At 35.4% G+C, this 25,007-nt stretch overlaps 1 protein-coding gene and 1 non-coding gene across 8 annotated transcripts in view; one reads left to right on the top strand and one right to left on the bottom strand.

Moving 5' to 3' along the window:
• Positions 1-25,007, top strand: part of ZNF638 (zinc finger protein 638) — a 90,784-nt gene that overhangs the window by 54,128 nt on the left and 11,649 nt on the right. For all 7 annotated transcript variants that reach the window (XM_061431974.1, XM_061431972.1, XM_061431969.1 and 4 more), the window contains 11 exons: positions 1,048-1,098; positions 2,789-2,860; positions 3,638-3,724; positions 4,151-4,219; positions 4,847-4,884; positions 6,666-6,797; positions 12,373-12,501; positions 13,673-13,714; positions 14,233-14,367; positions 16,855-16,980; positions 19,745-19,782. In XM_061431974.1, the coding sequence (XP_061287958.1) occupies positions 1,048-1,098; positions 2,789-2,860; positions 3,638-3,724; positions 4,151-4,219; positions 4,847-4,884; positions 6,666-6,797; positions 12,373-12,501; positions 13,673-13,714; positions 14,233-14,367; positions 16,855-16,980; positions 19,745-19,782 (919 nt within the window). The remainder of the gene's footprint in view (positions 1-1,047; positions 1,099-2,788; positions 2,861-3,637; positions 3,725-4,150; positions 4,220-4,846; positions 4,885-6,665; positions 6,798-12,372; positions 12,502-13,672; positions 13,715-14,232; positions 14,368-16,854; positions 16,981-19,744; positions 19,783-25,007) is intronic.
• On the bottom strand, positions 16,129-16,200 carry TRNAC-GCA (transfer RNA cysteine (anticodon GCA)). Its single transcript has one exon. It is a non-coding gene; the product is annotated as a tRNA-Cys (tRNA).

The following is a 25,007-nucleotide window of genomic DNA, read 5'->3' as shown; positions in this document are numbered from 1 at the left end:
ATCATTCTTTCGTTTTTGAGATGGCACTCGAGTGTTGAATTTTGGACTCCTGTTGACTATGTGGGCTATTCATTTCTTCTCAGGGGTTCTTGCCACCAGGAATCAGTAGATACAGTGATCATATGAATTAAATTTGCCCATTCCGGTCCAGTTTAGTTCACTAATTTCTAAAATGTCAGTGTTTATTCTTGCCACCTCCTGTTTGCTATTGCTGCTAAGTTGCTTCAGTTGTGTCCGACTCTGTGCAACCCCATAGATGGCAGCCCACCAGGCTCCCCCGTCCCTGGGATTCTTCAGGCAAGAACACTGGAGTGGTTGCCATTTCCTTCTCCAATGAATGAAGGTGAAAAGTGAAAGTGAAGTCCCTCAGTCATGTCCGACTCTTAGCGACCCCGTGGACTGCAGCCTACCAGGCCCCTCCATCCACGGGACGTTCCAGGCAAAAGTACTGGAGTAGGGTGCCATTGCCTTTTCCGATCTCCAGTTTGACCACTTCCAGTTTACTTTGATTCATGGACCTAACATTCCAGGTTCCTATGCAGTATTGTTCTTTTCAGCATAGGACTTTTACTTTTGCCACCAGACACATCCACAACTTGGTGTTGTTTCTGCTTTGGCTCAGCCTTTTCATTCCTTCTGGAGCTATTTCTCCTCTCTTCTCCAGTAGCATATTGGGTATCTATCATCCCAGGGAGTTCAACTTTCATTGTCATATCTTTTTGCCTTTTCATTCTGTTCATGGGGTTCTCAAGGCAAGAATGCTGAAGTGGTTTGCCATTCCCTTCTCCAGTGGACCACGTTTTGTCAGAACTCTCCACCATGACCTGTCCGTCTTGGGTGGCCCTACATGGTATGGCTCATAGTTTCATTGAGTTAGACAAGGCTGTGATCCCTGTGATCAGTTGGTTAGTTTTCTGTGATTGTGGTTTTCATTCTTTCTGCCCTCTGATGGATAAGGATAAGAAGCTTATGCCAAGTTAGCTCTTTCCTAAATGTAAATGATATTTTTTGTAATGTGTTATTGATGTATTTTTCTTACTATTTTAGCCAAAACTGGACAAACCAAGACATCTGCAACCAAAGTAAATAAATCTTCAGGTATGTTTTCTATATTAGGATGTTAGACATATTAATTAAATTTAAATTGTTTAAGACGGTTATGTCAGTAGTCTCGGATTTCATGTGATAAAGTGTTTGCTGAGTATATACCAATTTTTGAAATTTATAGTTGAGAAAGCATATTTAGTAGACAGTGCTCTTTTCCTGCAGTTACTATAAAAATAAAATAATTTAACTGGCAAACTATTTCTCATGGTGAATATTAGAAATATTTCCCTTTTTCTCTTTTTGGTCTTTTCTGTTTACTTTTCTTTTATAAAATAGTTTGGAAAATAAACTTATGGCAAATTATGTTCTATTTGCCTTTTTTCGTAGGCTACATTATATTTTAAAGTAACTAATTTAATTTAACCAGTTTAATTTTTTTTCTCCTTGCCCTAGTATTTATCCCCCTTTCTGTTTTTCCTCTACTAGAAGTAGTAAAGTGAATTTCTTTGTGGTAATAGCATAGAATAGTGAAAGAAGAAACATCTTAAGGGTTCATTTGGGCTAAGGTTACTGCAGTGTGACAAAACTTGGGCATGACTAGGAAATGACTGGTTAAATGACAATATAAAGATTAGTATTTCTCTTTTTGAGCAAAAATTAAGGTCTCTCTTTGGATATGAACAGTGAATTTGTAAGCTGTTTTGATTAAATATTATAGATGTCCTAATTCCTTTTAATAACTTTTCAGAAGCATGATCATATTTCAGAGAAGGTCCTGTTAAATAGGGCGATTACCACCATTGTTTATGAATAGGGTAGTGTGCACAGAAATCAGTAAATTTCCCCAGACTTAACAATTTAACTTGGAATTCAGCTTGGATTTAATGACTTCTGATCCTGGGCTTTTTCCTCATATACTGTCTTGCTGCTTGTTGAGAATCCTGATTCTAAACTTCTTGTTGCTCTCTGAATAAAAAGGTTCACTTTTTCTTGTTCTCTGGCAGTCTTTTTAGTGACACTTAGATGAAAAAGTCTTTATATAAACATCATTTTGGAATATAGGCAGCAGTAATATATGCATATGTACAAAGTGTTAGAGCAGTTCAAAAAGTTGTGTTAAAATAAGGACCCATTACGAATGAGTCAAAACAATCTTGATGTGGCCTGACCATGATATAGGTATTCTTTAAGGGCTTCCCTGGTGACTCAGCTGGTAAAGAATCCGCCTGCAATGCGGGAGACCTGGGTTTGATCCCTGGGTTGGGAAGATCCCCTGGAGAAGGGAATGGCTACCCACTCCAGTATTCTGGCCTAGAGAATTCCATGGACTGCATAGTCCATGGGGTTACAAAGAGTCAGACAAGACTGAGCGACTTTAACTTTGAAGGGCTTTTTAATTGACTGGGAGCCAAGGAAGTGTGAACTGGGAGGTCCTAAATATAACTGCTTTTGGAACCATTAAAGCTATCATACAAATGTTTTTATATACTGTAGTTAGTAATTTTGCTTCTAGTTGATTTGATTTAAGTAACTTGCCTGAATGCTATTTTTTAAATACCCAAAAAGGGAGGTGAATTATCATTTCTAATTTACCACATAATCTGTGTCCCTAAAAATGATAGCATTTTATGTTTTGAATAAAATATAGTCCGTTGGCTCTTAGATCCTTTGTGAGGTTCTTTCAGTATTGTTGATACTAGTTAATAAATAAACCAGTTTTGACTGAGCTTTTGTGATTTAGGGAAGTCAGCGGGTTCTGTCAAATCTGTGGTAACAGTAGCTGCTAAAGGTAATAAAGCTTCAATCAAAACAGGTAAGACTGTTGAAAGGTTATATTAAGTTTATTTATAATTCTGGTTTAAAGAATATAATAAATATCAAAAGCAAGTTTTAAATTTATATAATTTGTATCTAATAACATCTGGAAAAGTTCAGTAGATACTTCTTTGATACTTAAAACTTAACACACATACAGCTTTTGTTTTTAGGTGCTTTGGTCTTTGACAGTTTTTGCCATTGCAGATATTTTTGGAAATATTTCTGACAGCTGTATGATATTAGGCTGCTATCACCACTTCCCCCTTGTTTCATCTTTCTTTTCCTCCTGTTTTTAGAGTTGTCACTTCATATTATCTTTCTCAGCTTATAGAACTCCCTTAATATTTCTGCTTTAAAGATTTTCTTTCCATGTTATAAGAATGTATCCTCCATCAAGAAATGGAACACTTAAGTTGTAACATGTTGAAACTATCATGATCTGTTTATTAATATATTTTCCGAGTAGACTAACGTAATTGTAAAGAATCTTTGTGGAAATAATAAAATAGAATTTTTGTGTGTGATTTTGGTGTGCTTTTGGCACATGAGGATCAAATTTGTGAGTCATTAATAACCCTTAACAAAAATTATATCTCAGTTTATATTTTCTTTTAATCTTACTGGTAAACAGATATTGAAAAAAATTAGAAATAAATACATGGAAAAGAGCTCCTTTTATAATGAAGTTGAACTACTTATTTACTGACGTATTAGTATGAAACATGCTAAATGACTGAATAGAGCCTTATAATAATAATTCTACTTTTAAAAGCAAAATCTAGTGGAAAGAAGTCTCTGGAAGTCAAAAAGGCTGGAATTGTCAAGAACAAAGACATTAGTAAATCTGTGAATGTACCAGGTAAGCTTGAATTGCTATCATTCAGTGCTTTTGTTTCATTAAATCCTATCTGTATAATTCGAGGTATATTTTGGAGTCGATGCTTAAAAATTGTTTCAAAGGAAATTTTGTATTAGCTTTGTCTTCAATCAGGTCAGCTTATGGAGACTTGAAATAACAAAAGAACCTAGCTTAAGTTCTGTTTATATTCATTAGTTTTAATTGTATTAGTGTGTTTTTCTAGACTAATAAGGGCTCAGCTGGTAAAGAATCCACCTGCAATACGCGAGACCTAGGTTCAGTCCCTCAGTTGGGAAAATCCTCTGGAGAAGGGAAAGGCTACACATGCCAGTATTCTGACCTGGAGAATTCCATGGACTGTATAGTCCATGGGGTCACAGAGTCGGACGTGACTGAGCAACTTTCACTTTCACTTTGATCTTGCAGAAAGCTCTGAAATGAAGACAAATGTGGAAGTCAAAACCACTGAAAATGGAGCTAAAGAAACTATTTCAGGTAGGCAAATAGAAATTTAATTTTGTTCTTTTATGTTTAAAGATGAAAGATTAAAAATATATTTTACTAAGGTTTTTGTGTCATGTGTGTATATATATATATTACATATATATATTACACATATATATTACACATATATTACACATATATATTACACATATATATTACACATATATATTACACATATATATTACACATATATATTACACATATATATTACATATATATATAAAATATGTTGGAAATGACAACCCACTGCAGTATTCTTGCCTGGGAAATCCCACGGACAGAGGGGCCTGGTGGGCTACAGTCCATGGGATCGCAAAGAGTTGGAAACAGCTGAGTGATTCAACAGCAACAACTATAGGGTCATACCTAGGTGAATTTAAGAATATTGTGATTCAGATCTTCACCTTATGTCTTGATTTTGCTCTCAGAAGAAATAAAACTGAATTTATTATTTAAAAGCCAGTTATTTTTGTAACTGTATCCTATTTAAATTTCTCTGGTCTTTTGCCTGTTATATACATTTTCATGAAGCTACTATTTAATCCATTGTGGAATAAAGTTAGATCTTGATAAATAAAATACATTTGTGTGAATTCTTATTTTATTTTGTATCTTCAGCTGCTTTGGAGGCCACAGAAAATGAACCAGTCAACAAGGTCAGTTTTTAATTTCACTTTTTTTTTTTTTTTTAAAGCTTAAGAGATTGTGACACAGTGTAGTTTTCTTACTATAAACCTAGGTAAAAAATGTACATATAAGGTATGGTGAAAATCCTGGTCTTTTGTGACCTTGTAAATATGTTTTGAGTTTAAAAATCGTGAGTTGCAGAATAAGTCACAGAAATTTAGGTGCAGATTATCATAAATAAATGTACATGTTATTGAGCATTTCTTTTCACTGAGAAGAGAGTGTTAGGCCAGCTGGGTTTTTGAGTAGAAAAACAACAGAATTTTGTGAAATTTCTTTTTTTCTTTTTTCTTATAGAGGCAAATGGGAGATATGTTAATACTTAGAATACCAGTTAATTTTTTGTATGTTTAGAGGAGCAAGTGGCATTTGCAATTCTATTTCAAGGGCTTTAAGTTCACTTTGTTTTCCTGTGCTTATATGTATCATCTTGAATATGTTAAAATTGCATTAATTTAGAAATTAGTGGTTAAGATCTTGAGACCATTCAGATGCTGAAGATAAGTTCATATTAGAATGGTTGCCCTATTCTTCAAGTAGTAGTTAAGTAGTATGTGTTAACTTACTATTTTGGTTTGAGAAGAATATTTTAAAGCAGCAGTAGAATATTTAGATTTACTTATTGCATTCTAGAAGGAATCATTTGTGAACACAGTTTGCATGCTGTTTAAAAATCATTCTCAACTAGCTTATGAAAATTATAATTTCCTACCCTCTCACCCTCCAGAAAGAAAAGTTAGAAGTTGCCAAATTTACTATAGTGCATTTCTGTGGATTTCACCCAACATCCACTAAAGGAAAAGTTGGCATTTTGGGGGGAGTCATCTTGAAGAATAAAATAGATCTAAGAGAAGAGAAGGCAGAAGTGAAAGTATTTTGTAGTGAGGATTGGGTTATGGAGTAAGGATACTAAGAGACTAGGTAAGCTTTTTTATATTGCTTAAAAGGGATTATTTTACTCAGTATGATAAAAGGATATGCCCTGATTTCCAGTAGTCCTGTATAGATGTGAGAGTTGGACTGTAAAGAAAGCTAAGCGCAGAGGAATTGATGCTTTTGAACTGTGGTGTTGGAAAAGACTCTTGAGAGTCCCTTGGACTGCAAGGAGATCCAACCAGCCCATCCCAAAGGAAATCAGTCCCGTATAGTCATTGGAATGACTGATGCTGAAGATGAAACTCCCATTACATTGGCCACTTGATACAAAGAACTGACTCATTGGGAAAGACCCTAATGCTGGGAAAGATTGAAGGCAGGAGGAGAAGGGGATGACAGAGGATGAGATGGTTGGACGGCATCACTGACTCAACGGACATGAGTTTGAGCAAACTCCAGCAGTTGGTGATAGACAGGGAATCCTGGTTCGCAAAGAGTTGGACATGACTGAGCAACTGAACTGAACTGAGCTGATTTGGAGCATCAAATATTAGCATCACAAGGCACAGGAATGGGAACAGTACATGAAAGAGTTATTGTCAAAGACAGGCAGCATTATGTTTTTAAACTTGTTTTTAAATAATGGTTACGAAAGAGAACTAAAGACCTTGACTAGATGACAGAATTATTCTGTATACTTACAGAGTGGGAAAATGCATTTTGTTTTGTTTTTAATTTGTGGTTTAGACCAACTGTCTGAATTAATCAATATTAAATGCAATTTAAATACTAACAGTGATCTGCAATGTAAAACTTAAATATTTAAGTAAATAACAGTTAAGTTTTAATGTCAATTCTTAAATTTGTTTTGAAGGAAACAGAAGAAATGTGTATGGTACTTATTTCTGATTTGCCTAGTAAAGGATATTCTGTTGAAGAAGTTTCCAACCTTGTAAAACCATTTGGTGGTTTAAAGGATATTTTGATTTTGTCATCTCATAAAAAGGTAAGAGTTGAAAATCGTTGTGAATTCATGTTGTCTGCAAGCTCATTTTGAAAAATATTAACTTTACAAAACTTGGAACAAAGGGTTTAAGAGCAACACCTCAAAATAAGCTGTCTTAAGCTAAGGCATTTTTAAAATACAAAATACAATCTGTGACAAAGGAGGCAAGAATATACAATGGATTAAAGACAATCTCTTTAACAAGTGGTGCTGGGAAATCTGGTCAACCACTTGTAAAAGAATGAAACTAGACCACTTTCTAACACCATACACAAAAATAAACTCAAAATGGATTAAAGATCTAAACGTAAGACCAGAAACTATAAAACTCCTAGAGGAGAACATAGGCAAAACACTCTGCGACATACATCACAGCAGGATCCTCTATGACCCACCTCTCAGAATATTGGAAATAAAATCAAAAATAAACAAATGGGACCTAATTAACCTTAAAAGCTTCTGCACATCAAAGGAAACTATTAGCAAGGTGAAAAGACAGCCTTCAGAATGGGAGAAAATAATAGCAAATCAAACAACTGACAAACAACTAATCTCAAAAATATACAAGCAACTCCTACAGCTCAACTCCAGAAAAATAAACGACCCAATCAAAAAATGGGCCAAAGAACTAAATAGACATTTCTCCAAAGAAGACATACAGATGGCTAACAAACACATGAAAAGATGCTCAGCATCACTCATTATCAGAGAAATGCAAATCAAAACCACTATGAGGTACCATTTCACACCAGTCAGAATGGCTGCGATCCAAAAGTCTACAAATAATAAATGCTGGAGAGGGTGTGGAGAAAAGGGAACCCTCTTACACTGTTGGTGGGAATGCAAACTAGTACAGCCACTATGGAGAACAGTGTGGAGATTCCTTAAAAAACTGGAAATAGAACTGCCTTATGATCCAGCAATCCCACTGCTGGGCATACACACTGAGGAAACCAGAAGGGAAAGAGACACATGTACCCCAATGTTCATCACAGCACTGTTTATAATAGCCAGGACATGGAAGCCACCTAGATGTCCATCAGCAGATGAATGGATAAGAAAGCTGTGGTACATATACACAATGGAGTATTACTCAGCCATTAAGAAGAATACATTTGAATCAGTTCTAATGAGGTGGATGAAACTGGAGCCTATTATACAGAGTGAAGTAAGCCAGAAGGAAAAACATCAATACAGTATACTAAAGCATATATATGGAATTTAGAAAGATGGTAACAATAACCCGGTGTACGAGACAGCAAAAGAGACACTGATGTATAGAACAGTCTTATGGACTCTGTGGGAGAGGGAGAGGGTGGGAAGATTTGGGAGAATGACATTGAAACATGTAAAATATCATGTAAGAAACGAGTTGCCAGTCCAGGTTTGATGCACGATACTGGATGCTTGGGGCTAGTGCACTGGGACGACCCAGAGGGATGGTATGGGGAGGGAGGAGGGAGGAGGGTTCAGGATGGGGAACACATGTATACCTGTGGCGGATTCATTTTGATATTTGGCAAAACTAATACAATTATGTAAAGTTTAAAAATAGAATAAAATTAAAAAAAAATACAAAATACAGTTAATCACATTTTTAAAGTTTTATTCTATAATCAGGTGTAGTTTTATGGTGAGAAGGATGGATTTCCCCATTAAAAATTTGCTTGAAAATTTAACAGAAAATACTTTAATAATAGTTTTTTAACAACTTACAAAGTTTTGTTTGGCTGTCTTTACGAGTATTTCTGCTTTTTTTTTTTTTTTTTACCATTTATACTCAAATGGGAAATAACCATTTTCAGACTCACACTGATGGAGTCATCAGTACATAGAACCAGCCTAGTTTTATCTGTATGTCTTCAGTTTTCTATAATAAGTGTTTATTGCTTTTGTAATTTTAAAACAAAATGTGTTAATAATGAACAACTTGTAGGAGATATTTATAGGACATGAAAGTTCAGTGAAGTTTAAATAGTGGAAACAGCACCCTCAGAGTGGTGGCACATAGCATTCTTATAGAAAGGAGTTGGTGATCATTAGAAATTTTTGAGAGTGAAACCAGTGTACATAAGAAAACAAAGAAGGAAGGGATAGTAAGTGTAAGTAATTACATTCAGTTTTACCTTATATCAGAAGTAGATTACTTGAATGGTTACACAGTTCTACATTAAAAATCATTGAACTGTACACTTAAACAGGTGAACTTTATGATATGTAAACTATATTTCATTAAAGCTATTTTCTAAAAAGCACATTATTTGTAATGTTTTGAGATGGATAAAAATTGAAAAAGAATACATTTTTTTAGTATAAGAATTTTATGTGATAATACATTGACATGGGGGAAATTGTGAAACTCTGGGAATGAATAATTCAGATTCGTAGTTTGCATCATATACCGAAGTGAATGTGCATAAATATAAAATCCAAATACAAATCTAGATTATTTATGCCCAGTTTTGATTAGACTATCAAGTCTAATCAGTTGAATAGACTATTAAGTTTTTGGAGATTAAATATTTTTCTAGATGTTATGTGGAAAAATATCAGATTCACTCATATAAACATTTTAAACATTTTTGAAATTAACATAAAGGAAAATTGAAATAAAAGATTTAAAATATTTGTGTAAATGGGAAACAGAAGATTTGTATAAACATGCTATAAAATACTAAAAGTTTGATAAATATGCTGGCTAATGACATAAAGAGATAACTCATTTTATTAAAACTATAACTGTAAATAAAAATATGAACTGTTTTCACCTCATTAACTATCAAACATATGGAACAAGGTTAAATAGTAGCCAGGTATGAAAATTAAAACCAAACTGTCAGATCAGATCAGATCAGTCGCTCAGTCGTGTCCGACTCTTTGCCCCCCCATGAATCGCAGCACGCCAGGCCTCCTTGTCCATCACCAACTCCTGGAGTTCACTGAGACTCACGTCCATCGAGTCAGTGATGCCATCCAGCCATCCCATCCTCTGTCGTCCCCTTCTCCTCCTTCCCCCAATCCCTCCCAGCATCAGAGTCTTTTCCAAAGAGTCAACTCTTCGCATGAGGTGGCCAAAGTACTGGAGTTTCAGCTTCAGCATCATTCCTTCCAAAGAAATCCCAGGGCTGATCTTCAGAATGGACTGGTTGGATCTCCTTGCAGTCCAAGGGACTCTCAAGAGTCTTTTCCAACACCACAGTTCAAAAGCATCAATTCTTCGGCGCTCAGCCTTCTTCAAAGTCCAACTCTCACATCTATACATGACCACAGGAAAAACCATAGCCTTGACTAGACAGACTTTTGTTGGCAAAGTAATGTCTGCTTTTGAATAGGCTATCTAGGTTGGTCATAACTTTCCTTCCAAGGAGTAAGCGTCTTTTAATTTCATGGTTACAGTCACCATCTGCAGTGATTTTGGAGCCCCCAAAAATAAAGTCTGACACTGTTTCCACTGTTTACCTATCTTTTTGCCATGAAGCGATGGGATCAGATGCCATGATCTTCGTTTTCTGAATATTGAGCTTTAAGCCAACTTTTTCACTCTCCACTTTGACTTTCATCAAGAGGCTTTTTAGTTCCTCTTCACTTTCTGCCATAAGGGTGGTGTCATCTGCACATCTGAGGTTATTGATATTTCTCTCGGCAATCTTGATTCCAGCTTGTGTTTCTTCCAGTCCAGCGTTTCTCATGATGTACTCTGCATATAAGTTAAATGGTGACAATATACAGCCTTGACGTACTCCTTTTCCTATTTGGAACCAGTCTGTTGTTCCATGTCCAGTTCTAACTGTTGCTTCCTGACCTGCATACAAATTTCTCAAGAGGCAAATCAGGTGGTCTGGTATTCCCATCTCTTTCAGAGTTTTCCACAGTTCATCGTGATCCACACAGTCAAAGGCTTTGGCATAGTCAATAAAGCAGAAATAGATGTTTTTCTGGAACTCTTGCTTTTTCCATGATCCAGCGGATGTTGGCAATTTGATAACATAACAAACACCCTCTTTCAACAACACAAGAGAAGACTCTATACATGGACATTACCAGATGGTCAACACCGAAATCAGATTGATTATATTCTTTGCAGTCAAAGATAGAGACGCTCTGTACGGTCAGCAAAAACAAGACCAGGAGCTGACTGTGGCTCAGACTATGAACTCCTTATTGCCAAATTCAGACTTAAATTGAAGAAAGTAGGGAAAACCACTAGACCATTCAGGTATGACCTAAATCAAATCCCTTATGATTATACAGTGGAAGTGAGAAATAGATTTAAGGGCCTAGATCTGATAGAGTGCCTGATGAACTATGGAATGAGGTTCGTGACCTTGTACAGGAGACAGGGATTAAGACCATCCCCATGGAAAAGAAATGCAAAAAAGCAAAATGGCTGTCTGGGGAGGCCTTACAAATAGCTGGGAAAAGACGAGAAGCGAAAAGCAAAGGAGAAAAGAAAAGATACAAGCATCTGAATGCAGAGTTCCAAAGAATAGCAAGAAGAGATAAGAAAGCCTTCTTCAGCAATTAATGCAAAGAAATAGAGGAAAACAACAGAATGGGAAAGACTAGAGATCTCTTCAAAAAAATCAGAGATACCAAAGGAACATTTCATGCAAAGATGGGCTCGATAAAGGACAGAAATGGTATGGACCTAACAGAAGCAGAAGATACTAAGAAGAGGTGGCAGGAATACACAGAAGAACTGTACAAAAAAGATCTTCACGACCCAGATAATCACGATGGTGTGATCACTCACCTAGAGCCAGACATCCTGGAATATGAAGTCAAGTGGGCCTTAGAAAGCATCACTATGAACAAAGCTAGTGGAGGTGATGGAATTCCAGTTGAGCTATTCCAAATCCTGAAAGATGATGCTGTGAAAGTGCTGCACTCAATATGCCAGCAAATTTGGAAAACTCAGCAGTGGCCACAGGACTGGAAAGGGTCAGTTTTCATTCCAATCCCAAAGAAAGGCAATTCCAAAAAATGCTCAAACTACCGCACAATTGCACTCATCTCACACGCTAGTAAAGTAATGCTCAAAATTCTCCAAGCCAGGCTTCAGCAATATGTAAACCCTGAACTTCCTGATGTTCAAGCTGGTTTTAGAAACCAAACTGTACGCTGCTCCAATTTTATACTTAAGAAAATAACAGAACAGAACTTGATAACCGTTACACATTTCTTTGGTTCTTTCTTTCTTCATATTTCTCATATTTTGTCAATCATTGAGTTTATTTACTTGATTCATGATCGTTTATTGTCTGCTACATACTATATATTGCTCTAGGTAGTAAGGATATAGTGATGAATAAGATAAATAAGATTTCCTTAGTGTCATTTACTACAGTGTCCCTTGTTATTCCTCTTTAGTATTGCTTTATGAGTTCAGTCATTATTTCTTGGTTTTAGTTGTAATGTTCTTAGTGTATATGCCTCACCTTTCTAAGGAATGCATTTTTTATTTTAAAAATATTTGGTAAGTTATGAAATTCATTTGACTCATAAGTATTAAATTTTTTAAGGAGAAGTAACTTAATAAGACTTTTTTTTGTTCTTGTCATTTCTATTTTAAAAGGCATTTATAGAAATAAATAGAAAATCTGCAGATTCTATGATAAAATTTTATACCTGCTTCCCAATATCAATGGATGGAAATCAACTCTCAATAAGTATGGCTCCTGAAAACATGAATTTAAAAGACGAGGTAAATAATAGATTTACCATTGTATTTACTAGACTATTATTAAAATTTTTAATCAAATTTATTATAGTCTGTTTTGTTTTCTAGTTTTCTTCTTTGGGTCATGTTTTTTTTCTCGGACACTAAGAAAGCATCTTCCTTTTTCTCCATAGTCTCCCATCTCATTGTTTGAGAGTTACTTCCATACTGAGGGAATCCAATCCCTCATGTATGGTGGAAGGGATTATTTCCTTTCATTTCTTATAACTGGCTCGTGCTAGGTCTGATCTATTTTAACTTAAGAAATTTCTTCTCTCTTCATCCCATTCACCTTTGCTTCACCTCTTTAAAACTCATACTAAAAATAGTTATTTGTTATATCCTCTGCCTTCAGTTTTGTCTTTCTCAAAACCTTTTTCACAAAGTCATGACACTGGCATAAAATTCAAATTTATTTGAATTTAACTAATTTAGAAATCCATCATTGTTTCTGTGTGGCCTACAAAGATTTACTGCTAAGAGGCATGAAGCAGAGATACTAGGAATCTCTAGAGAAAGGTGGAAATGCATGTCTTTTGAAAAAGCTTTCCATACAGAATCATTCTAATGTGATATAATTGCTGGGGTAGTTTTATATATGTCAGCATTGAAGAGAAAAAAATTTAAGAATTCTTGTCCCATAAGGTAAAGTTCGTTTTCTGTACATTTAAGCTTTCATCAGCTAGCTTCTTCCAGCTTTGATGTCTTTGTGTTGTGCCACTCCTGGCCTCTTTATATAATTCAGTAACATCAAATTGCTATACACTTAAGAACCTTGTGATGTTTTTTTCACTAGCTTATATCTCTGTGTGTTCTCATCCTCGAGTTTGCTTTGTAATTTGAGTTCTCTTAGTGTCTGCTAAATTAGATCTCTTATTCCTTGTATGTGAATTTGAGTGTCTTTCCCTCAATGGTACCCTCTTGGTAGTCTTTAATGTTCTTAGGGGACTAAGAAGAATTAAAGTCTATGGTCAGGTATGACTTAACTTTTGTAGCAACAGGGAAAGATTTTTGGAAGGAACAGAAATTTTGCTTGACTCTCATTTTATGAGGTAGTTATTAATGCTTGTTCATATTTTATTATAAATCTTGACTAATTAAATATATAAATAAGAAAGAGTATGCACCTTCAATCTTCTTTATTTTGCCTTTCTAGGAAGCTATATTTACAACCTTGATTAGAGAAAATGACCCAGAGGTAAATTTTGCATTTAAACGCTTTTGTACACTTGTTTAACTGATAAAAACATTGTTTGTTTTATTGTTTTCACCTGTCAAGAATTAAAGAAAATCTTGGCACTAGCTTTAAAAATTGAAGTGATGGAGATGTCATATGAGTCTTCTCTTGGTAAAAAAAAAAAAAAAAAAGAAATAGAGGATAAAGGAGTCCCTAATGTGAAATATTTTTTAGATTCTGGAACCATATTAACTGACTTGGATAAATATTGGGTATATTAGGTATTTTGGGTAAATGTTATGTTGATAGAAAAAAGATTATACTTCTTTTTTTTAGTATATTGTTTCACTGATCATTCAGATATAAAATTAATACATTATCTTTACCTATATAGTCATTTTCTTACTCTTCCGAGGGGATGTCACCTAAACTCAGAAAAATTAAATTATTGTTAATCTGTGTTTTACAGTTTGATACTTCAGCTGTGTGTGTGTGTGTGTGTGTGTTTCTAATGCTGTCTCTTAAAAAAAAAACTACAGGTAAATATAGATAAAATTTACGATCGATTTGTACATCTTGATAACTTACCGGAAGATGGACTTCAGTGTGTACTTTGTGTCGGACTTCAGTTTGGGAAAGTGGATCACCATGTATACATGAGTAATAAAAACAAGGTAACAAGGTCCCTTCTATTTTAGCTTGTATATATATATCTTTTAGAGAATATGTTCAGTTCAGTTCAGTCGCTCAGTCATGTCCGACTCTTTGTGACCCCATGAACTTGCAGCACTCCAGGCCTCCCTGTCCATCACCAACTCCCGGAGTTTACCCAAACTCATGTCCATCATGTCGGTGATGTCATCCAGGCATCTCATCCTCTGTCGTCCCCTTCTCCTCCTGCCCTCAATCTTTCCCAACATCAGGGTCTTTTAAAATGAGTCAGCTCTTTGCATCAGGTGACCAAAGTATTAGAGTTTCAGCTTCAACATCAGTCCTTCCAATGAACACCCCGGACTGATCTTTAGGATGGACTAGTTGGATCTCTTTGCTGTCCAAGGGACTCTCAAGAGTCTTCTCCAATACCACAGTTCAAAAGCATCAATTCTTCGGCACTCAGCTTTCTTTATAGTCCAACTCTCACATCCATACATAACCACAGGAAAAACCGTAGCCTTGATTAGATGGACCTTTGTTGACAAAGTAATGTCTCTGCTTTTTAATATGCTGTCTAGGTTGGTCATGACTTCCAAGGAGTAAGCGTCTTAATTTCATGGCTGCATTCACCATCTGCAGTGATTTTGGAGCCCCCCAAAATAAAGTCTGACACTGTTTCCACTGTTTGCCCATCTTTTTGCCATGAAGTGATGGGACCAGATGCCATGATCTTCGTTTTCTGAATGTTGAGCTTTAAGCCAACTTTTTCATTCTCCCCTTTCACTTTCATCAAGAGGCTTTTGAGTTCCTCTTCACTTTCTGCCATAAGGGTGGTATCATCTGCATATCTGAGGTTATTGATATTTCTCCTTGCAATCTTGATTCCAGCTTGTGCTTCCTCCAGTCCAGTGTTTCTCATGATGTAGGATATGTAGCTGAACTCTGTGTTCAGTACAGTTTGCAACTTATAATTCAACTTCTGAACTGTAAACATTATTCAGTATCTGAGCAGAATTATAATATACCGTTTTATTTTCTACTGGGCTGTAATAAGAAGGAAGAACTCCTAGTTTTAAGGGGAAATAGAGACTTGCACAAGGTAGAAAGGTAATGTGTGCAAAGACCATTATCTTATGGGGAAGTTTAGACTTGAGTTCATCTAGCCTTAAGTACCTTTGTGACCTTAGCTAAGTTGTTTACACTTTTAGTTCTTATTTGTAAAAGGAAAGAGTGTCAACCAGGTATTTTCTAAAGTCCTTTCCAGTGTTAAAACACACAGAGATAACTCTGTTAAGTTATATGTAAAGAAGTAGAAATAACCATTCCTTATTTTCATAATTTGGCTAAAGCCAAAAAGATAAATCCTTTTTACATTTGCTGTACCCTCTGTCTTTTCTTAATTCACACATGTGCCCATGAAAATTAGGGTTTGGTTGAGAAGAGCCCTGGAGGAGGAAATGACAACCCATTCCAAATCCCATGGACAGAGGAGCCTGGCAGGCTACAGCCCATGGGGTAGCAAAGAGTCGGACATGACTAAGCAGACATGGACACAACCGTATATTACCTAGAAAGTTCAAAAGGATTTTATAGCAAACTTGACAGTATTTGCTCCATAAAATACACCCGATCTCCCAAGTAGAAGTGAAGTGAAAGGAAGTCGCTCAGTCATGTCTGACTCTTTGCAACCCCATGGACTGTAGCCTACCAGGCTCCTCAGTCCATGGAATTTTCCAGGCAAGAGTACTGGAGTGGGTTGCCATTTCCTTCTCCAGGGGATCTTCCCAACCCAGGGATCGAACCCGGGTCTCCTGCACTGCAGGCAGAAGCTTTACCATCTGAGCCACCCGGGAAGCCCGATCTACCAAGTAGTAGATAGTAATTCCTTTGACATGTTTAAGAAATTTCTTAAATCATGTTTGTCAAAGTAGTGCTAACCATATTTACATTATTGTTCAGCCATCACCACTCTCCATCTCCAGAGCTCCTTATAAACTGAGACTTCCTATCCATTAAACAGGAACTCCCCATTCTCTCTTTTCGTAGCTCCTGGCAACCACCACTCTACCATTCACATTTTTGTCTCTCTGAATTTGACTATTGATATTTTAGGTACCTCATATAAGTGGAATTGTACAATATTTGTCCCTTTGTGTCTGGTTTATTTCACTTAGCATAATGTCTTCAGCATGCTTTGTAGCCTGTGTCAGAATTTCCTTCATTTTTGAGGCTGAGGCTGATAAAATATCCCATTATATGCATGAACCACATTTTATCTGTCTACTCATGTGTTGGTTGACACTTGGGGTTACTTTTGCCTTTTTTTTTTTTTTTTTTTGCTTTTGACTGTGTGAATAATACTGTATGAACATGCATGTACAAATACTTGCTCCAGTTCTGGCTTTCAATTCTTTTTAGGTATATATTAAAAAATGAAATTGCTAGATCTTATGGTAATTTTACTTTTAATTTTTTAAGAAACTTAATATTTTTTTGTCTTCTCCAAGGCAATTCTTCAGTTAGATAGCCCTGAATCTGCTCAGTCAATGTACAGCTTTCTGAAACAAAACCCACAGAACATAGGTGACCATGTATTGACCTGCACATTATCTCCAAAGATGGACTCATCAGAGGTAAGATGATTTTGTATCAGTTTTTGTTTGTGCTTTTAGAAAATGAAGGAGACGTAAAGGTTATTCTCCCAAAGCTAGAGGATATAATCTGAAAGTAATTTTGAGAATTATTCTTGGGCAGTAGTCAAACTGGTTATGAGTTCAGATAGTTTGTTTTAAAATTTTATTTTGCAATCACTATTCCAGTTTTTATAATTTATGAAACAGTGTGAATTTGTCTAAATGAGAATAAATTGAGGTAATCTTAGGAAATGTAGCATATATGGTCATACATGCAGAGCAATTCAATATTCATAGCATGATTATCTCCAGAATGCAGAATCTACACTGAGTCCATTTTTACTTTCTCCTGATAGGTGTTTGTTTTTTTCTTTTGTTAAATTACTTATAAACTCTCTTCTTTTATAAGAAATAAAATTTTACAGTTTCTTGGCTTGCACCATAGTAAAAACACTGTCGTCGTGTTACTCAGGTCATATAACTTAATTACTATTTTTTGAATCTGCTCTCAGAGCTGTTTTTCTCACGCTCTGTTCTGAATTTATGGTCATTTGCTTTGTTAAGCACCTGTATACCTCTGCTTTTCTTTTTATTGGTCTTCTGAGTTACATCTGTTATTTCTTGGACTCCGTATCTCCTGTTCTCTTGGATTACTTTCTGTTTGCTAGAATACATTGTCAACTAATTTTCCCAGAAAGTATATGTGGCCAGTAGACCTTTTGAATCCCTGCATATTTGGAAATGACTTTATTTTTCTCTTACTTATTTCATTGATAATGTGTTTAGGTGAAGAATTCTTTGCCCATACTGTTCTTTTATTGTTTGTTTTTTTAGTGGAGAAGACAGACTGTAGATAATTCACACACACATATACACCTTATCTATTATAAAATAGGTTAGCTGCAATACGTTGTGTGTGTGTCAGGTGGTTAAAAAGTGCTGTGAAGTACTGTGGAGACAAATCAAGCTAAAAGGATACAGAGTGCTGAATGACCGGGTATGCCAGGGGGATATGTGTATTTTAGACTGGTCAGGCCCCTCTGAGAAAGAATTATTTGAGAAACGTACAAGAAAGAAGAGAGCAAGTTCTACTAACATAGCAAGGAGAAGAGGTTTTTAGAGAAAATAAGCGCCAAGGCCTTAAGGACAGTTTGGTGATTTGGGAGGATCAGTAAGTACAGTGAACAAGGTTTGAACTTGGTTTGGATTTTATTTTCTACATTCTTCAGATCTAAAAATTAGTATATTCCTTCTTCACCTGAGGAAAATTTTTCTCTTATGTCTTTGAATATTCTCTTCAAAGTTTAATATTCTGTCTTTCTGAAAGTAGCACTTGTACTGATACTGTGGATGCTATATCCTATTGAATTTTTAAAATTTTAAGAACAGTTCTTTAGAGAGTATTCTTTAGAGTTCTTTTTAAAGGAGTTCTCTGAAATATCTTTTTTTTGTATGCTTAACTTGTTCTCTTTTGTGCATTTGTTTCTCTCTGACTAATTTACGAATAAAGCAAGTTAGCTAATACAGGTATCTGGTATAGATTTCCTTCACTATCATATAGGTTGGTTTTTTTCTAAGAAGTTTTCTCAAGAGAAAACTGCTGGTAAGCACTATGGATAGGGTTTATACTGCCATCTTTAGTTTTCTTTATGTATCATTACAGTGTAGGTGCAATACCTTACCAGGTATCCTAGTAAAGAAGGCCTTTACTCTGGGATGTGAACTCTCACACCAGGAACCTCTCTAGAAATATTATTCAGTTTTTATATAATATAGTTCTCAGCTTTTAATCTGACAAGATCTAAAGAAGTATCATTCTCAGTTCAGTACACATGATTCCCCCCAAAAAAAGCCTTCAGCTAGTATGTAAAAGTTCTGAAACCTGGATATTTTTGCTGTTTTGTTCAGTGATGTATCCTAAGTGCCTGGATCAATGCTTGGTACATAAGCACTGAATTTTAATTCCTGCTTCTTTCATTTTGGGCTCCAGGACATTGCTTTCTTGGTGGTTCAGATATATGTTTAAAAGGATTGTTGTTAAAATTTGTCCAGGATTTCTATATGTTTTGTGTAGAAAGCTTTTTAACTAGTTTGGAGAAGGCAATGGCAACCCACTCCAGTACTCTTGCCTGGAAAATCCCATGGATGGAGGAGCCTGGAAGGCTGCAGTTCATGGGGTCGCTGAGGGTCGGGCACGACTGAGCGACTTCACTTTCACTTTTCACTTTCATGCATTGGAGAAGGAAATGGCAACCCAGTCCAGTGTTCTTGCTTGAAGAATCCCAAAGATGGGGGAACCTGGTGGGCTGCCGTCTACGGGGTCGCACAGAGTCGGACACGACTGAAGCGACTTGTCAACAGTAGCAGCAGTCTCCCTTATAAATATTAATAGAAGTCTTTTAAAATTATAATTTCACACAAAAAGATGTTGATATTTCAGGTTTTTATTCTTAGCAGAAGTGGCATTGCCAGGCTTTTAAAGTTAAAATTTTTCCTGTGTACTTATGGAAACTTATTTTTCTCATTAATTTCTGTGTATCATTTATTCTGTATAACCTTATTTAGAGCTTTTAAAAATGGGGGGAAAAGTTCTAGAACATGATAATTATATGGACACTGAGAACTACCTGTTTTGGTATATTTTTAAGGTATGGTTTTGTCTTTTTTAGCTTAGATTTTTAAGAACTGAAAACACTGCATTGATGAATTAAATATTTGAAATCCAGTAGAATAGACCCTAATAAAATATGGAATTATATTACAGGTGAAAGCTGAGAAAGACCCAGAACTAGGAAAGGAAAGGTATGTTTCTTTAAGTTTGCTAACACTTTTTATAAGTTAATTACTGAATTTTATTTCTGTATTTTATGGTAATTGTTTACTTATAATAAAAAGTTTATCTTTCATGATAATTCTGTGTGTATATGAGTGTTGTCAGGGTGTTTTTTGTTTTGTTTGGGGGTTTTAGGGGCCTATGTTTGACTTTCGGGCCTTTTGTTAGTGTTGTTTTTGGTCTCTTTCAGATATTTACTGAATTGTTTTTTTTTTTAAAGGAAAAGAGAATGTATACACACAGTTTATATTAAATATATAAATTTGACTTCTTTATAAAATGTTTTGCTAAGACTTGAACAATTCAACTGTGTTATCACTATTTGCTAGACTTTTCTATTCCAAAATAGTTAGGCACAGTAGTAAATTTTCAATTTTTTTGTAGAACCTTTTGAAAGTTCATTGAGTTTTTAAAACGAAAAAGATACTATTTAGTGTATATTTTGGTATAAAACAAAATAATATGTACACTGCTTTGTATTTTCAGAGGTTGAAAGTTTGTTCTTCAGAGTCTATACAAACTAGTAACTCACCACTTTTTTGGACCACATATGGTATATCCTCTGCTTAGTGACTTTCTCATCCTGATAAATACCATACTCATTACCACCTTTGTCCCACCGATGAATAAACCCCCATTTTACTCCTCATCATTGGGAATCACTCATTGAGAATTCTTTATCTTTTATAGTAAGGAGTTTACCCTTACTTCTTAGTCAGTTGTAGTAAGAGCTTATCAATTTGAAGGAGGAGTTTGAGTGTTTAAATATGGGAAGTTTATATTATTTGATACACTGCCTAATTGTAAGATGCCTGAAAAACAGAATTTCTTACAAGTTTTTGTCTCAGTTTTTATCAAATGAGACTTTTAAATGATAAAGCTGATTATAAGTATATTTATAAGCAATAGATTTGCTATATGGGTTCACACAGACTTTTTTAAGTTGCGCATCATTGTACCAGTTATATTTACATGCCTAAGAAGTAGAAACCAATAGCAGTGTTTGCTATAAAAGCCTACAAAGGGCTGAATAAATAACAGTGCCACATGTGGTAGTGTAAATAGACCTGCAGTTTGGGCACAGTAACTGGCTTGTAAGTAAGTAGGCTCTTCCAAAAATCCACTTTATATATTTCATTTGACAGTTTCTTTCATGTGTGAAAGAATAGGTATTGTATGTGTTTTGGTCATTTTCTCTTTCATTGTTTTGACTTTTAAAATCAGGTGTGTCTTAATTTACAGATAGTTGTCTGAGCTTATAAAAAGAATTTTTAAAGTTCTAGCACTAATAATTTTTTAATTTCCATTTTGCAATAATTTTTTTCTGATATGCATGACATTAGAGAAAAGAGATATGGGATATTGCTAAATACTTCACATTTCTTTTTTTTCTCTCTTTTATTCACATTTCTTTATTGGAGTGATCCTGAGAAAATACTGGTGCTTGTTCCTTTTTTTTTTGTTAAAGCACTTATGGATACTAATTCATTAATATGATCCTCTTGTTTATAATTAATGTAAAGCGTTTGCTTTTTAAAAGAAATCTCACATGGATATATTACTAATTTAATAAAATTCTGCATTTTACCTGTTCTAACTGCCCCCCATGTCAGCATTATTTATCATGTGATTAAGGGTGCAAAATGAAGTGTTTGCAAGTTCATTAATAATGTTGGGAAAAACTCAGTGGCTGTAACTAATCTTCAGTGTTATGTCTCATTCTAAAGTTTCTTGGAAGTATGTTGTTGTTCAGTCGCTAAATCGTGTCTGACTTTGCGACCCAGTGGACTGCAGCACACCACACTTCCCTGTCCTCTACTATTTCTCCTGGAGTTTGCTCAAACTCATGTCCATTGAATCAGTGATGCCATCTCATCCACTATTGACCCCTTCTCCTGCCCTCAGTCTTTCCCAGCATCAGGGTCTTTTCCAGTGAGTCACCTCCTCCCATCAGGTGGCTAAAGTATTGGAGATTTCAGCATCAGTCCTTCCAATGAATATTCAGGATTGATTGCCTTTAGGATTGACTGATTTGATCTCCTTGCTGTCCAAGGGACTCTCAAAAGTCTTCTCCAGCACAACAATTTGAAAGTGTCAGTTCTTCAGCACTCAGCCTTCTTTACAAACTCTCACATCACACATAGCTACTGGAAAAACCATCGCTTTGTATCTTTGTCAGCAAACTGATGTCTCTACTTTTTAATATGCTGTCTAGGTTTGTCAAAGCTTTTCTTCCAAGGAGCAAGCAATCCATTTAATTACATGGATGCAATCACTATCCACAGTGATTTTGTATCCCAGGAAAATAAAATCTGTCACTGTTTCCATATTTTCCCCCATCTATTTGCCATGAAGTAATGGGACCCGGTGCCATGGTCTTCATTTTTTTAATGTTGAGTTTCAAGGCATCTTTTTCATTCTTTCACCCTTACCAAGAAGCTCTTTAGTTCCTCTTCACTTTGTGCCATTAGAGTGGTATTATCTGCATATCTGAGATTGTTGATACTTCCTGTCAGTCTTGGTTCAAGCTTGTGATTCATCCAGCTCTGCATTTCGTATGACATACTCTGCATATAAGTTAAAGAGACAGGGTAATAATATATAGCCTTGACTTACTCCTTTCCCAGTTTTGAACCAGTTGTTCTGTTTGTGGTTCTGTTCCTTCTTGACCTACATACAGGTTTCTCACAAGGCAGGTAAGGTGGATGAAGTAGATGTTTTTCTGGAACTCTCTTGCTTTTTTGATGATCTAATGGATGTTGGCAATTTGATTCTCTAGTTACTCTGCTTTTTCTAAATCCAGCTTGAACATCTGGAAGTCCTTGGTTCATGTATTGTTGAAAACTCGCTTGGAGAACTTTCAGCATTACTTTGCTAGCATGTGAGATGAGTGCAATTGTGCGGTAGTTTCAGCATTCTTTGGCATTGCCTTTCTTTGGGATTGGAATGAAAACTGACCTTTTCCAGTCCTGTGGCCACTGCTGAGTTTTGCCAAATGTGCTGGCATATTGAGTGCAGCACTTTATCAGCACCGTGTTTTAGGATTTGAAATAGATCTGCTGAAATTCCATCGCCTCCCCTACCTTTGTTCATGGTGATACTTCCTAAGACCCACTTGACTTTCACACCCCAGGATGTCTGGCTCTAGATGAATGACCATACCATCATGGTTATCTGGATCATTAAGACCTTTTTTGTACAGTTCTTCTGTGTATTCTTGCCACATGTTAATCTCTTCTGCTTCTGTTAGGTCCTTACAGTTTCTGTCCTTTATTGTGAAACATGGAAAGTGTGTGTATGGTGTTAATCTTTGATCTCATGGCCAACTTTTATTGTATACCTTTTCTGAAGGTTTTGAAACCCTAGTGTTATGGTGGGATGGGGATAGGACAGGAATGGGAAATTAGATACCTCTGTACTGAATCCTGCCTTCCTGAAGTCCTTTTTTGGTCTAGTTTCCAGAATATGACTTTGTTTTCTTTGATCTTTTAAGAGACTGGTTTTTTGACTCTGGTGTTAATACTTTCACTTATCTGACTTCTCAAACTGACTCTCCAAGCTAACTTGGTGAACACTGAAACTTTTTCCATATTAGCCAGAAAACTAGATACTATTTGAATCCTGTGAAGAAAGCAGTATAATTTTAAAAGACTGACACACAAGAACAAATACAGAATTAAGCTGTTTTCCCAAGTAGGCTCATGCTGTCTGTCCGAAGTGTGGACCTGCATAGTGATTCATTATGTTAAAAAGATAATAGCTTTTTAAATTTATTGACAAAATTGAAATATGGTAGACAGGAAGGACTTGGCTATATCCTAGAGCCAGGAATCAAAATCACCAGTTTTCTCTTTCTAAAGCCCGATAAATTGGTAGTTTCATATAGCCTTAACTTGTAAAGCCTTTAGGGTTACTGTGCAGTTCTGTAATGAGGCAGGAATTTGAATTAAATCATTATTGGAAATCAGTCTCTTAAAAATGAAACTTAAAAATGAAAGCTCACGTTTTGAGAAGTAATATTTACATGACTGCTTTAACTGAATATCACAGCTTTTTCTCATCTTTGTCATATTTGTGCTTGGCAACAAGTATTTTCTTGATGTGTTAGAATTTGGGACATCAAATGTCAGCCATTTTATATTTTAATATAAGGGATGTGAATTATTTCAAATAAAAGTCTTTAAATCTTTTCAGGTATACAAAGGGTAGCTTATACAGATGAATAGAATATTATTTGATTAAAGTCTATGGTTGCTGACTTTTTAACTTAAATAAATTCTTGAAACTGTTTGCCTTAACAGCTTTCCTATTCAAGAGGTGTTTCTCTGATCTCTTAGGAAAGTTTTCTCTTTTGGAATTTTAAGTTTACAATCTTTGAGGGAGGGAGAAATTGTTTATTGGCTCATATGATTAGACCCTAATGTATAGCAGTTTTTCCAAATTTTTGAAATATTATTAATGTCTCAGGACACAGATAATACATCATCTTGTGGTAACTGAAGAGTAGCATATCTTTAATTATTCTCTATAACTGGAAAGATTTTAACATCTTTCTTGTGATATAGCAAAGGCACCTACATACTTTATAATAAGACTACATGTTTATGTAAAGGTGATCTTATCAGCTTTGCCACTAACTTTAAATTTCTGACAAGAGTATTTAAAAGGTATTTCCCAAGAAAGTTTTCTTATAAGTATTACTAACAAATACAGTTCTTGGGAAATTAAAAACAAATCTGTTTCATATCCTAAAGAAAGAGGTGACATATTAAGAGTGTGAACTTGCACTTTCTGTTTATGTTCCTTTTTGGTAAGGCTCACTTAGAGAATTGTAAATTTTAAAGCATAGTCATTAGTTACATGAACCATGAACATATTTTACTGATGGGAAGCTAGGATCTAATAATTTTCAATGTCTTGAATTCACATTTAGCCTTCTAATATCGGGCGGGGGGTAATGACACAGAGGGGGAAAAAATGGTTATAACTTACGTGGGTAAAAGGCTCATACCAGTGGTCATAATATTGCCATTATTTCATTGAGCTAAAAGGAAATCCTTAGTGCAGTGGAGGCTCTTTTTAAAATTTTATGTTATCTGTATATTTACATCAAAACTTCTTAACCATTTTAATGTTGATTGACTGGATTTCCCAGTGCTTATCACTATTGCATTAGGAAGTCTTGACAGCATAG

This window comes from Bos javanicus, chromosome 11 (genome assembly GCF_032452875.1).
Source record: "Bos javanicus breed banteng chromosome 11, ARS-OSU_banteng_1.0, whole genome shotgun sequence".
NCBI lineage: Eukaryota > Metazoa > Chordata > Mammalia > Artiodactyla > Bovidae > Bos > Bos javanicus.
This window is presented reverse-complemented; position numbering and strand designations above follow the sequence as displayed.